Here is a 13,938-nt window from a genome sequence, read left to right as displayed (position 1 = left end):
TAGATACGCTATTAGATTAATATCTTTATACAGTGTCTATCCCTGTTGGTTCATTTTAAGGCAGGTTCATTTTAATATTAGTAAAAAAAAAACATTCTCTTTCTTCCACTACATGTCATTACACTATAAATCAGGTAAGGAGTGTGGATGTAGATTCGGTTTTCAAATAGTACTTTGTATATTTTCAGCTATAATCAGATGTCCTTTATTCACATATCCTTGCAGTGATTTGCTAAAAACTTTTTTAGGAGTTCTTTGGATTGATAAGTGTTGCTTAACTTCCTCAATGGGCTTCAGTGTCATGTACCAATGGTGTCCAATGAGTGTAGCAGTTCCAATACTTCATGTCTTGTTCTGCTCCCGTTACCATCCTTGTATGTGTTCTATGTGTGTCCCAGCTTCAGCCGGCTGTTCAGTTCCTCGGCCTCCAACAGCAGCAGCAGCAGCAGCAGCAGCAGCAGCAATGTGATGAAGCCTCTTCCTTCTAACGTCAAGTACAATCCACCCAGTGGCATGAGAAAGAGCAGCACCTTCTCCCAGTTTCCCACTGAGCGTTCTAAAGCCTTTGACTTCCTCAAAGATGAGTAAGGGCTTGTTTAGCATCACCTTAAACCGTTCACTTATATTTAAACCGCGTTTGTCATTAAGACTTGTGTTCTATTTAGTGAACAGAACAATCTATTCAGTGTGTATCCTCTTTCTCAGAGTGGACGTGTGCACATCCCCATCACGTAGGGAGCAGAAGAAGGCTCAGTACAGGCAGGTCAAAGCCCATGTACAGAAAGAGGACGGGAGGCTGGCAGCTCATGGCTGGAGTCTACCCAGTAAATACAAGGCAAGATTTCAAGCTACACTACATACAAAGTTTGCGTTTTGATAGATCAGGCAATAAAATTAAAAAAAAAAATACATAAAATATAAAAACTTTTCTAAAAAATAAAATGTTGTAAAATATATGTCCTGCCTAACTGTACACATCTCATGTTCCATTTCTCTACGTGTGTATGTGAAACGATCGACATGTGGACATTACATATCCAGGGTTAATGTTTTACTTTTTCATTTTAATCTCTCAGCCAGCAAGAAAACCTTTACATTTGCAAAAGAAATCTTTAGATTTGATTCATTAGATTAAGCATTGCACCAGCTGCTTCTATTACTGGTTATGTGAAGCCCATTACACACTGCACTACACACTCAATCCAGTGATGTAGGCTGGCTGTTTTTTTGGTAGACATGCATGTAGCTTGAATGGATGCTTGCTCAGGGGTCATGTTGATCGCTAGTTAGTTAGTATGCGTTCCTTGTACCTCTGGGCCTGAATGTTCAATTCCTGTCTCTTCAAGGGCTTCAAGTGATTGCTTCTTTTGCATATTCAGTATTATAGTGTTATTCGTATTATATTCTGTATTAACTTATATAATTAGCATGTTGTCATTATTCGTGCTGTTTTATAGCCCGGACTTGTTCCAAACACTGAATAGCATTGGGGTTGTTGCTTTTGCTTATTTTTTCCCTTGCTTTCTTTTATATTTACAGGAAGCAAATGGTAGGCAAGCAGAGAACAAGATAAACTTGCCTGTTCCTGTGTACCTGAGACCACTGGATCAGAAAGATCCTTCTATGAAGGTCAGCACTTTGGGTTTTGATACCTGTATAAACTACTATCTGTGTTATATCTGAGTGAAATGGAAAATTTTGATTAATTAAAAATTAATCTCATTAAGTAATTTTGCCAAACATGCAATTTCAGTACATCTGGGGTAGTGGGCAGTGGTGGCTCAAGCGGTTAAGGGCTCAAGCGGTTAATGGGTTGTTGATCGGAGGATCAGGGTTCAAGCCCCAGCACTGCCAATGTTGGGCCTGTTAGCAAGGCCCTTAACCCTTCATGCTCCAGGGGCACTGTATCAAAGCTGCCCTTGCATGCTGACCCCAACCTTGGGAAGAAAAGAATTCTAATGTGTATGTGGCAATAATAAAGTCTTCCATGCCCCATTTCATTCTTTTGTACTTAACATCATGTAAAAATTCTCAGTGAGCATGACGCAGAATGTATTTGTTCTTTCTCTAGCTGTGGTGTGCAGCCGGTGTGAACCTCTCAGGTGGAAAGCCACGTGACCCAGCCTCAGGTGTGTGTATCAATAACTTAGGAGCTGAGGGAGAAACTACTAGACCAAGGAAAGGCTCTCAAAGCAGCCTGGATCAACAGGAGCAGGAGCACAAGGTGAACAGCTTCAGCAGCACAAGATGCAGTTTTTTTTAAACACACTTTTACAGAATAAATACAGTTTTTAAAATTGTACATTCATTTTCTCAAAAACAAATCATGCAAATATTCTAAAAAGGGATTATTCTAGATTACATACTAGCTAATCTCAGACATCGTAATAAGATTTTTGAATTCACGAATAAACCTCTGGCTATTATGTTTTGTAGTTATTTTGGTAGTATTTTTTTTATTTTGGTAGTATTTTTGGATACGGTTTCTCAGTAAGCGAAGCGTCTCTGGACAGAAACCTCATGTAATTCTAGATTTTCTCACCATGTGCATGTGTGTACGTGTGGCAGGAGCAGGAGCGTGAGCTGGCGCAGATGGACATGTCCAGCCGTGTTTGGATCTGCACCAGCACACAATCCTCCACTAAAGTCATTATCCTGGACAGCACACATCCCTCTGAGCTGCTGGATAGCTTCTACGTCTGTAACTCACACGTGCTGTGCATCTCCAGCGTGCCAGGTCAGATAACACACAGCCCCAGCTGGATCTTATCTGACCATTTGAAGTGATCTTTACCTATATTGTATCTGTTTTATATCAAGAGTCATCGGTATAGAACGGACAATTATCATGAGCCTTAAGAGTTCTTGTATTATGATTCAGGTGTTCTGGAGACAGACTATCCTGCAGGAGAAGAAGTTCCTCAGGACTCAGAGGCCAGACTTGAAGGTTCACTAACAGGCAGTTTGGTTAGTAACAGCTCACATGGCAGCGAGGGAGCTCTGAGTGGCATTTCAGCAGTTGGCTGTACAGCAGATGGGGCATGGTCTGGAGCTCAGACTGGCAGCTCAGGAACCAATGAGCTTCAGGCAGAGCTCAGTCCTGTAAGAGGTGGAGGTAAGAACTGTTCATCATAATTGCCATGAAAGAGGGTTTAAATGGAATGGAGCTCAAGAGAGATGAACTTGTGGAAATTAAAATTATACCATGGCATAAAGGTGGCAATTATAATGATTGTTAGGATTGACACGTGGAGGTGGATGCAGTTACACTTTATATAATTTGTTCTTTAATAGTACTAATAAAAATAAACAAACTAAAATGTGAGACAAATCAAAATCTGAAATCAGGGAGCAAGTCAGTTGATCAACAAACAGGCTATAACAGTCAAAATCACATGAAAATGAGAGACATGATTTATGGTTATGACCAGGGAAGCAAAAACATGAACTATGGCTTGGTATTGTCAGATACACTGAGTTAACTGAATGAATACTTTGCACTATACACTAGACACATGAGGGTTTAAATACACACACAAATCATTAAGGCAACAACCAATGACAATACACACGGGTAGAAACATGAATTAAAACATAGAACAGGGTGGCCAAGAGCACCACGGGCACAAGGGGGAGATTTGTGACAATCATAATGAAAAATGTTAATGAAATGATAATGAAAATATCTGGCCACATAGTTTTATTTACTTAAAGTAAGCCCTTAACACAGAAATAAATATATTTAAGAAAATGTGACCCCAAGTAATGTAAACTGGGTGGTATACTCACCAGTGAAAATCATTTTCGATCAAGACAGCACAATAATATGTAAACGTTTATTTATTTGTTTGTTTGTTTGTTTGTCATCATCAAATAAATTCTAATTCCAAACAACATAAATATTATCATAAATGAATTGAATAATCATACTTTCTGTGAAAAAAGCATAGTTGAAGGAAAATCTCAAAACCTCTACAGTTTAAGCCAAGGTGATTATTAAAAAACAAATTCAGAAATATATACTTGTACAAGCAAAGGCAGTACAAGCTTAAATTAATGCAGTTGTAAATCTCGTTTTTAGCTTCTATTAAACTGAAGGCAGAGCGTCTTACTTACATATCCTTACTAATTTGATGTTTAGTGTAATTCTTGTGTTCATGGTCCATGGTAAGTGATACAGTAACACTATTGTGTGTGCAGTGGAGTTGTCTAGGGAAACTAGTCCCAACGAAGACGGCGTTCCCACAGCAGAGGAAGCCACTGAGGCTACTGAGGAAGAGGAGGAGCCACTGGATACAGACACCAGCCAGCCTGGCATTTACACTGAGCACGTATTCACAGATCCACTGGGAGCACAGTCCACCGAGAGCTCCACAGCTACAGACAAAGAAAGGTGAGCACATAGAGAATGAAAGGTTTTCTATCAGTCTTCCATTCGGTTGAAACAAATCTGTGAATTCCATTCATGCATTCATGATATTCAATTCACCTCTGGTTTGTATCCAGTTTGTTGCTATTGGATTGTGCCATGGAAATGTATCACCTTTCTTTTTCCCTTAGACTGGTTTAGTTCACAAAAGACCCAAATCTCACATCAGAGAGAGTGACTCCAAACTGTCTGACAATATATTTATATGATATTCAGCTTCATTGCGCTTTCTGATACATTTTGATGTATCCCCATAGATAAGCCTGCATGAATCTATGTTGTGTACAACATAAAATGTGATCTCAGTGACATGGTTGTTGGTGCCAGACAGGCACGTTTGCGTATTTTAGAAACTGCAGCTCTTCTGGCATTTTTCATACATAACTCTTTTATTTGTAATTTATTGTAAATGTATCACTGTGTACTTCTGGTTAGATGCCAGCTGTATTTTATTCACTTAGTACATGTACTTTGCACAATGGCAAAAAATAAAATTCAGTGTTTAGAGATGCATTTTTTGAGTTACTGTGTTCTTCCTGTTGGCTCATCAGCAATGTGTTTCCACCAACGCAACAGTTTTTTATTTTTTCTAAATTTCATTAAAGCCAGTAAACTCAAGAGACTGTTATGTGTGAAAATTCCAGCTCAGAAGTTATATAAGTAGTCAAACCAGACTGTCTGGCACCAACAACCCTGTCACTGAGATCACATATTTCTTTATCCTGATAATCGATATAAACTTTACCCAAAGCTGCTGGCCGTATCTGCACGATATTATACGTTGTTTTGTTGATTGCATGAATGAGACAGTGCACAGGTGTTACTAATAAAGTGCTTAGTAAGTGTTTTTAGGGTTTCAAGAGCTCAGTCACACCAGCACTATACTGACTGTCAGGTTTTTCATATACAGTAGACTTACAGCTGTGTTGAATTTTTAGACATAGATATTGCTGAAGAATGAAAAAAGAAAAACAGTAGTTCATTTTTTGATGTGATATGACTGCCAGGAACTTGAGTCGAGAGAGAGATGGAGCAGCTTCTCCAAACAGCGAGCAGGATCAGGTCGGGGAAGAGACCCAGAGGATGAGCAGCACCTTGCCTACCATGTGGTTAGGAGCTCAGAATGGCTGGTGAGTCTCTGTCTCTCTGTCTCTCTTTCTCTGTCTCTGTTCCAACACACACTCACAGAATCACAGGGACACACACTCTTTGACATTCTTTATTTTAATTCATGCTATGTTGTTTTTCCCTGCTTTCTTCTAGCCTGTATGTGCACTCATCTGTGGCCCGGTGGAGAAAGTGCCTCCACGCTGTGAAGCTGAAGGACTCTATTCTTAATATTGTGTAAGTGAAGAAGAATGCTGAAACAGAACTAACTGAATGAGAACAAATTCACTAAAATACCTAGTGCTGTGAAAGTACACAGGTGAGGCAGGCATGCGCTGTAGTTGTCTGAAGTTTCGTTGCATTTTTTTCTTTTAACAGTCACGTTAAAGGACGAGTCCTTGTGGCTCTAGCTGATGGTACCCTAGCCATCTTCCACAGAGGACTAGGTAAGATCCAATACATCAGTCAGTGTAATCCTCTCTGCTTTTTGGCAGTTGTGCAAAAAATAAATAAATCTTTTTTTACTATCTTATAGATAGCCAGTGGGATTTAACCAACTACCACCTGTTGGACCTGGGCCGGCCGCACCACTCCATCCGCTGTATGTCAGTCGTGCATGATAAAGTGTGGTGTGGATACAGGAACAAGATCTATATCGTCCACCCCAAAGCTATGAAGATTGAGGTTTGTACCTATTTCAATGTTCCACAGACTGTGTTGCAGTTCCTAACAAGAAGAGCACACATTTTTATCATTCTCTCTAATATATAGAAAACCTGTTAGTATTCTACTGCACCATTTCTGTTGGGGAGCAGTAAGTTTTATAGTAGTGTGCCTTAATATTTACTGAAGAGTGTTAATATAGTAACTTTAAGAGCTGTTGTCACTTGGATCATAAGGCGCACATCACTGACTGTGTTAAAAGGAAGCTGTGATCCAAAGACACTCTTAAAATTTGAATGCTGACATATTTATAGCTTTAAAATAGCACAGTTTAGACTTAATTACATCCATAAAGTGATAATTACATTATCAAGTGCAAAAATTTGTTTATGCTAGCTATCAGAAAAGATTTTGATGTTTTGAAGGCATTTTTGTGGTTATGGTATCAGATCCACATCAGAGTGCTTGCTTACCCATGAGCCACTTTGAGTTGCCTAACAAATGTCTACTTAAATATTAGAACTGAAGGTTAATGTGTGTGCGTGCGTGTGTGTAGAAGTCATTCGATGCTCACCCTCGGAAAGAGAGCCAGGTGCGTCAGCTGGCCTGGGTTGGTGATGGGATCTGGGTCTCCATCCGGTTAGACTCCACCCTGCGTCTGTTCCACGCACACACTTTCCAGCATCTACAGGATGTGGATATTGAGCCTTATGTCAGCAAGATGCTGGGTGAGGATGAGGAATAAGCTTACCTTTTAGCTTTCTAGCTTTAGCTGTAATTAAGCCATTGAAACAATTATGGGAAGGGAAACAACAAGTGTGTTAAGGCCTGTTCCTCATTATACTCTATTTACACAATGTTGTCTTATTTGCAATGTAATGATATTTTTATATCAACAGCATGATCAGAAGTGCTTTTATATTCAATTCCATATCTGTAAAATGTTTGAGTAACACGGTTCCTGTCTTATGTTAACAGGCACAGGTAAACTGGGCTTCTCTTTTGTGAGAATCACAGCTCTCATGGTGTCATGTAAGCGGCTCTGGGTTGGGACAGGAAACGGCGTCATCATCTCTATCCCTTTATCAGAGTGTAAGTTTGCAAATATTTTAAACAGGTGTAGGATTTCCGGAGAATCTAAACGTTGAAAAGCAATAAAGCCAGACAGGGAGTGGGCTTTAATCTCCACACTTTTGTATTCTCCTCTACCTTTCACTGTCCTTTCTCTGACTCTACTCTGGGTTCTTCTGTCAATAGCTGTTGGTCTTCAGCATGGAGTTCTCGGGCTGAGGGGTGAGTGGGAACAGTGCCACATGCTTAGCAAGCTTCCTGTGATAAGACCCGTAGTGGCTGCTGCACACTAGCTTGTGCTTACCTCTGCATATCAGACGTCAGCTTCTTTATCTTGGTTTTTTTCTAATTTTCTCTAATGGCGTCAAAGTTGTGGAGAGAAGAGCGCAGATTAAAGTGCAAAGATTAAATTGACATATAAAGAAACGTTTGCTCGGAGGAAACCTGATGTACACACATATGCAACTTTGATGCCACTCTTTCTTTTTCTCTTATTTACTGTTTCTGATTTCATTTATTTACTATTTAGAGCCAGCACCTTAAAATTAAAAGAATTGTCACTGGTTATGCTGGCAAAATGATCTGTACTCTCTGTACATGTATACCTGCAGACCACTCAGTCCTTTAAGGTTTTTCTCAGATTTTGCTTGCTTAGAGATGGTCGGAGGTTCAATCCCTAGCACTGCCACTGTCAGGCCTTTGATTATGGCTCCAGGACCTTTGATCCCTGTGCTCCAGTGGTGCGAATATCATTCCCAACCCTGTGCTCTGACTCCAGCAATTAGCAAGAATATGCAAAAACATTTCACTGGGCTGTAATGAAAGTGAAAAGTGAAAGTGACGTGACATATGGCTAAGTACGGTGACACATACTCAGAATTCGTTCTCTGCATTTGACCCATCCAAAGTGCACACACACAGCAGTGAACACACACACACCATGAACACACCCGGAGCAGTGGGCAGCCACTTATGCTGCGGTTCCCGGGGAGCAGTTGGGGGGTTCGGTGCCTTGCTCAAGGGCACCTCAGTCGTGGCCGGCCCGAGACTCGACCCACAACATTAGGATTAGGAGTCAGACTCTCAAACCATTAGGCCACGACTTGCCATGCATGTATGTATAATGTATGTGACAAATAACGTCTTCTTCTTAAGTAGTGTATATCCGTAACCGGCCTCCATTAATTTTTTTATGCTTTTCCTGATTGGAGTGACATCAGGCTGAGAAGGTCATCCCAGACTTCTCAACTCTCATCTCAAGACTTCTCAACTTCTCACCCATCCAGCTCCTCCTGTGGGCTCTGTCCATCACTTATATGCCTCATACACAGCTAGATACAGATACAGCTCTAGTGAGCACTGACACACAGACAGAAGTTTTATTTATGTCAAAGGTCTAAATTATTATTTCCTTCCAGTGAACACTTTACTCTAAGTTTATGCAGTATTGGCTTCTTCTTTGTTTCTGTTATAATATGTCCTTCATTCTCTGTCTCTAGTTTTGACTTACTGGCCTGATATTGATCTGCCTAATTTTTCCAGTGTGTCTGCTTTAACTGCTAACATTAAGTGCTTGCTCTGGTTGCACTTAAGCACACTTAAAAAATGCAACTTAATACAGAACCAAACACTTGCCATGTGACTTTGTTAAGAGCATCACCATTAACCCTGGCCGTTTCTTTCCTCTGAACTGCAGCTAATAGGACTGTCGGTGTGATAGCGAGCCGACCCGGCGGCGCAGTGCGTGTGTTTGGGGATGAGAGTGCAGATTGTGGGACATCAGGCTCCTATGTGCCCTACTGCTCTATGGCCCATGCTCAACTTTGCTTCCATGGTCACAGAGATGCAGTCAAGTTCTTTGTTGCAGTGCCAGGTATTATCTAGGAAAAAGAATGCAAGCATATTATTTTATTAGGTACACTTTGGTGTTTATCACATTGGCACACTTCAGGTCACTATTTGCTGTTCTTAACCAGCAGCAATACCCAAATCAGGTGTACACAAATCCATCACAAATCCTCTCTGGTAGTCTTTGTTCATTAATACAATGTAGTAACAGATAAGCTGTACTTCTACCTGCCTGGAAAAATCCTTCACACTCAATTGTCAGTTGACTCACCGAAAGTGATACAGGATGAATTTGCATTTAAAGATTTAATTCCAATTCCTCATTAAGATTTAAGAATATTTACCGCTGCTAATCAGCAAATGAAAAACATTACTGAGAATTTGCTGTGAAGAATTTGACCTTTACAGAGGGATTGAGTTATACATCACATCATCAGTATTATTCTCATTCACATCCGATTGATCTTTCCAAAAAACTCTCCAAACGCTTGACGGTGCCATGAGACGAGCGCCGTCGTCTAGCGAGGTTTTAGACATCTTTTGGCAGACTAACTGCATAGCTGTGTTTGTTAAACAGACTTCTTACAAAAGGAATTTGCATGCTAATATATTTTAAGTAGAAATGTCAAATTAGGAATAAAATAATTAATTTTCCAGCAACAATAACATCCATCGTGTAAATGGAAATATTTTTGTGTTGTTCTTGTTTTTTTTTTTCTTTTCAGGTCAAGTTGTTCCCCCAGCAGCAGCACCTGACAACGTGACCCCAGACTCAGACACTCCTTCCTCTGACAGTCCTTCACAAGAGCAGCAACAAAAGTTCATGCTGGTGACGAGTGGAGGAGAGGGCTACATCGACTTCAGGATGGGTAAGAACGCTACAAACTTGTGAGCTCCTGCACTTATTCTACATTATGAGCATTACTACACATTCTCGCCTGTGTCTCGCAGGTGATGAAGATGGAGCAGGACTAACTGAGGACGAGGAACCTCTTGAACCCACCCTGCAGCTGCAGTCCGCTCCCACCAAAACCGAGCGCAGCCACATCATAGTCTGGCAGGTTGCCGTGAATGACGAGTGAGCACCCAATCACTGCCTCAGGTTTATCAGAGAACTCCGCCCCTCAAGCCACCTTGTGGCATGCTGTTACATTTATTATTTTTTTTATCACAAATTACTAGAATTATGATTCCCATGATTATTATTAGGAGACATCCCCAAACCCATTTTTTTATGTGTGTTTTATTTGATCTTTTATAATATTGTATTTTCATTCATGCCAAGGAATAAGTCAAAGGGAATCTGTGATATAAGGAAAAAGAAAGGGAATAAATGAATCTGTCCAGGACAGGGCTTTGCAAAAGGCCAGCCCAAAAAAAGAACAAGCCTAGTACTTTACTAGAGTACTGAAGCACAGAGACCAGTGAAGGAAAGACATACTTTCAGTTTACATCATAACTGAATGTAAAAATTGCACATATTTAAAGGAAGTCCCTATGTTCAAGTTATTTGTTTTGTGCAAGCGATAGATAGATAAATAGATAGAGAGCAAGAGAGAGACATCTTGTGAGGCCACGACTTATGTGTACTGGGACTGACGTCGCAGTAGCATAGTGTGATATTTCTAGAGCAACAGAAAGCTATTTTGCAATCTGCTTGGCATGTGTCCTGTTTGCATTTTCCTAGAATCTTAAAGGCGCGCGTGTGTGTGTGTGTGTGTGTGTCTGTGAGCGAGAGAGTGAATGAAGTAATTCAGTGTGTTGTAAAGCCCTAGCACTAGATTCTGCCTCACGTGGAAGCACCTGTACGCTAGAGCTTGCTGGCACTTTAAAATAGTGACCAACGTAATTAGATCTAAACTTAGATCTACACTTAATCTAAAACCAACACTCATGTTTTATTTTTCCAGGGGGCTAGCCTTTTACCAAAGGAAAAAATTGTAGAACAAATACATCTCAACAGCCTCTAGTTCCATTTAGGCTTTTTTTTTTTTTTTACATTCACTACAAACTTTTCATATTTAAGATAGAAAATTTTAAAGGCCTCATTTCTTGACAGGGATTTTCATCAGAACCACTTTGCATCGCACCTTAACTCATTTGTCACCTCGCACTAAGCCGGTGGGTTTTTGTGCATAAATTTTTTTTTTTATCTTGAGTGTTTACATGTCTGGTCTTCGATACTGAAACTAGTTTGTTTTTATTTTTTTATCTCTGTGTCATTTAAGACAAAAACTTTTTCCATGTGTCTCTTCTTTAGTGCGGTCTGTTAATATGTAAGCACTACAGGCCAGTGTTGAACATTTTGCTTTTGATTTTGAAGGAAGTAAATAACAGGCGGTCTGGTTTTCTTTTTATTCAACAAAGGGAATATTCATATAGGTATTTTTGCCATTCCAGTATTTATTTTTCCATAATGAAATGATTTTGTGGTTCAGAATGTAACTTTGTACATGAACATTCAAACAGTTTGTGTAATATTATTACAGACGTCGTGAAGGAATTGCATCGCTAGTGGTTGATTTGTGTAACATCATGGATTGGAGTATGTAGGATATACAGAAAAACCTCTCTGTGGATCATCTGGAATTCAGCTTTCATTGTACTGAGCTATGCATGTTTTTTTTAAAAGGACACTGCAGTGTGTTTGTTCAAATCCCTGATTATTGCCACCTTTTTGGGTGGACTAGTGTGTGTGTGTTTGTGTGTGTATGGGATAGGGGTGGGGCTGGGGTGGGGGTGGGGGGCTGGACAGTATGTGTGGACGATGGACGCTTGATCCCTTAAACGACAGAGGATGTGCTGTGGTTGTCACAGCTTGTCATTACTGTGGTTTTTCCTGTTCGATGTTTGCTAAAACAGCATCATAGCCTTATTTTTAACAATCTAATAAACTCAATTTCATGGGAATTAACAGTCGCTGCTGGTCTGTTTGCACTTCTTTTTTTAGTCCTTTTTACCAAAACTGAGGTGTTAAAACTGCTGTATTTTCTGGTAAAAAGTATAGTAAGTTGAGCGACAGATTTTTTCATGGAAAAAACCCAACAGCGGACACTAACATTTTGACGGTGTAAACTATTAAAAGATGCATGAAGAAATAGATCCAAGCAGAATGAGCTCACTGTGAGTTCCCAGATTTGCTCAGGCTGCTAATGTGATGATGGTGTGACATTAAATGTATCAAACACTTCCTAAGAGTTATTGAACTGTATAATTGAAATGTAGAATATGCCAATTTGCATGCTTCAAAATGCCTCCGAATCACTACAAGTAAAGAAGTGCCTCTTACTTCAAATGACATACCAACGTGTTTTGTTTTTTTCCCCAGTTATTGCGTTTTCATTTTTATTTATCTTCTGTAATTGCTTTATCCTGGTCAGGTTTGCAATGGATCTGGATTTTATCGCAGGAACACTGTGTGTCATGCAGGAATACACAATGAATGGGATGCCAGGCTTTTATAGTGCACCACTAACACAGACATTCACACAATCATTCACACCTTAGGGCAGGTTTGATTAGCAAATCTGCCAAATTTAAGGTTGGTGGAAACCAAAGAACTCAAAAGGAATTCCTAGATGTTCATACCTCTGAGCTTGTGGGTTTGATTCCCACCTCTGCCCTCCAGGTAACCTCCCTCAGTCCAAAGACGTGTTGTTGGCCGCATGTGTCCTTTTGTACCCATGTCCTGGGTGCATGTTCCCCCCTGGCTTGTGTTTTAAAAAGCACAAGTAAGAGGAGTGAAAGTATACTTCAAAAATAGTGTAAAATAAAATAGTATAAATAAAAAAGAATAGGATAAGCCATACAACAAAAAGGAGAGATGTATACAAAGCTTTGTAAATATAGCCTTCATGTAAAGCATTATACGAAACAATATTAATTTGTCATAATTCAGTAGATAGTCATGTTATTATTATTATCATAAACATGTCACTAAAAAAGTCAAGACATTCACATGCTGTAGAATATATGTACAGTTTCATATGAACATTAAAAAAAACTGGATAAATGAGTGTATACATTTATGTTGTACTGTATCTGCTTTTCTTGTGTTCAGAGTGAAAGTTTTATACCATGTAATAATCATAAAGGTCCTGATTGGTTTCACATAATGCATCTAAGTCCATAAATAAAGCACACTGCATCACTTAAGCAGTATGGTTGCTGACTATTCAAGCAATAAATAAAAGTAAGGCTACATTGGAATTACAAAATAAAAGCATTAAAGCACGATGCAGTTTGCTTGTGTGTCACAAGGTGGCAGTTGTGGATTAGTGTGAGAGGGACATGAGAAAATGACATCACAGTCACTCCTCCCATCTCTCTAAAACTCCCCCTCTCTATCTACCTGCCACTCAGGGTAACTAAACAGCCTGATGAGGCAGCTTTGGTGTACAAATGGGTTCTCCACTACTGATGTCACACAACACACTTTACTTTTCTATAGGTTGTTTCAAATGCATATGTAGGAAATATGTCACCAATCCCCTGTGTGTGTGTGTGTGTGTGTGTGTGTGTGTGTGTGTGTGTGTCTCTCTGTGTGTGTGTGTGTGTGTCTCTGTGTGTGTGTGTGTCTCTGTGTGTGTGTCTCTGTGTGTGTGTGTGTGCGTGTGTGTGAGAGAGAGAGAGAGAGAGAGAGAGAGAGAGAGAGAGAGAGCTGCACAAAGCAGCGGATGCTCATCTCCCTAAATGCTGCTTCTGTAGCACCATATCGGCCCATAATGCCTGTGTTCATGCTTCTGTTAATTGACATGTTCACTTGTTTTCCAAAAATGGTGTGTATTCTAATGGCCTATGTGGTGACAAGTGATAGCAAA

General features: G+C 39.9%; 1 protein-coding gene across 12 annotated transcripts in view; it reads left to right on the top strand.

The window, feature by feature from the left end:
- spag9a (sperm associated antigen 9a) overlaps window positions 1-12,413 on the top strand; it is a 33,338-nt gene extending 20,925 nt beyond the window's left edge. For 8 of the 12 annotated variants that reach the window (XM_047800862.1, XM_027141552.2, XM_027141551.2 and 5 more), the window contains 17 exons: window positions 399-584; window positions 706-835; window positions 1,540-1,629; window positions 2,072-2,224; window positions 2,569-2,737; window positions 2,882-3,115; window positions 4,201-4,393; window positions 5,437-5,559; window positions 5,693-5,773; window positions 5,915-5,982; window positions 6,072-6,220; window positions 6,756-6,927; window positions 7,178-7,291; window positions 7,457-7,492; window positions 8,967-9,143; window positions 9,844-9,987; window positions 10,070-12,413. In XM_047800862.1, the coding sequence (XP_047656818.1) occupies window positions 399-584; window positions 706-835; window positions 1,540-1,629; window positions 2,072-2,224; window positions 2,569-2,737; window positions 2,882-3,115; window positions 4,201-4,393; window positions 5,437-5,559; window positions 5,693-5,773; window positions 5,915-5,982; window positions 6,072-6,220; window positions 6,756-6,927; window positions 7,178-7,291; window positions 7,457-7,492; window positions 8,967-9,143; window positions 9,844-9,987; window positions 10,070-10,200 (2,350 nt within the window). In that variant the 3' untranslated portion in view covers window positions 10,201-12,413. The remainder of the gene's footprint in view (window positions 1-398; window positions 585-705; window positions 836-1,539; window positions 1,630-2,071; window positions 2,225-2,568; window positions 2,738-2,881; window positions 3,116-4,200; window positions 4,394-5,436; window positions 5,560-5,692; window positions 5,774-5,914; window positions 5,983-6,071; window positions 6,221-6,755; window positions 6,928-7,177; window positions 7,292-7,456; window positions 7,493-8,966; window positions 9,144-9,843; window positions 9,988-10,069) is intronic. The other 4 variants (XM_027141562.2, XM_027141561.2, XM_027141558.2 and 1 more) reach the window with 2 other exon arrangements.
- Window positions 12,414-13,938: the final 1,525 nt, after the last annotated feature.

This window comes from Tachysurus fulvidraco, chromosome 15 (genome assembly GCF_022655615.1).
Source record: "Tachysurus fulvidraco isolate hzauxx_2018 chromosome 15, HZAU_PFXX_2.0, whole genome shotgun sequence".
NCBI lineage: Eukaryota > Metazoa > Chordata > Actinopteri > Siluriformes > Bagridae > Tachysurus > Tachysurus fulvidraco.
The sequence above is the reverse complement of the archived record's forward strand: the minus strand, read 5'-3'. Positions and strand labels throughout refer to the sequence as shown.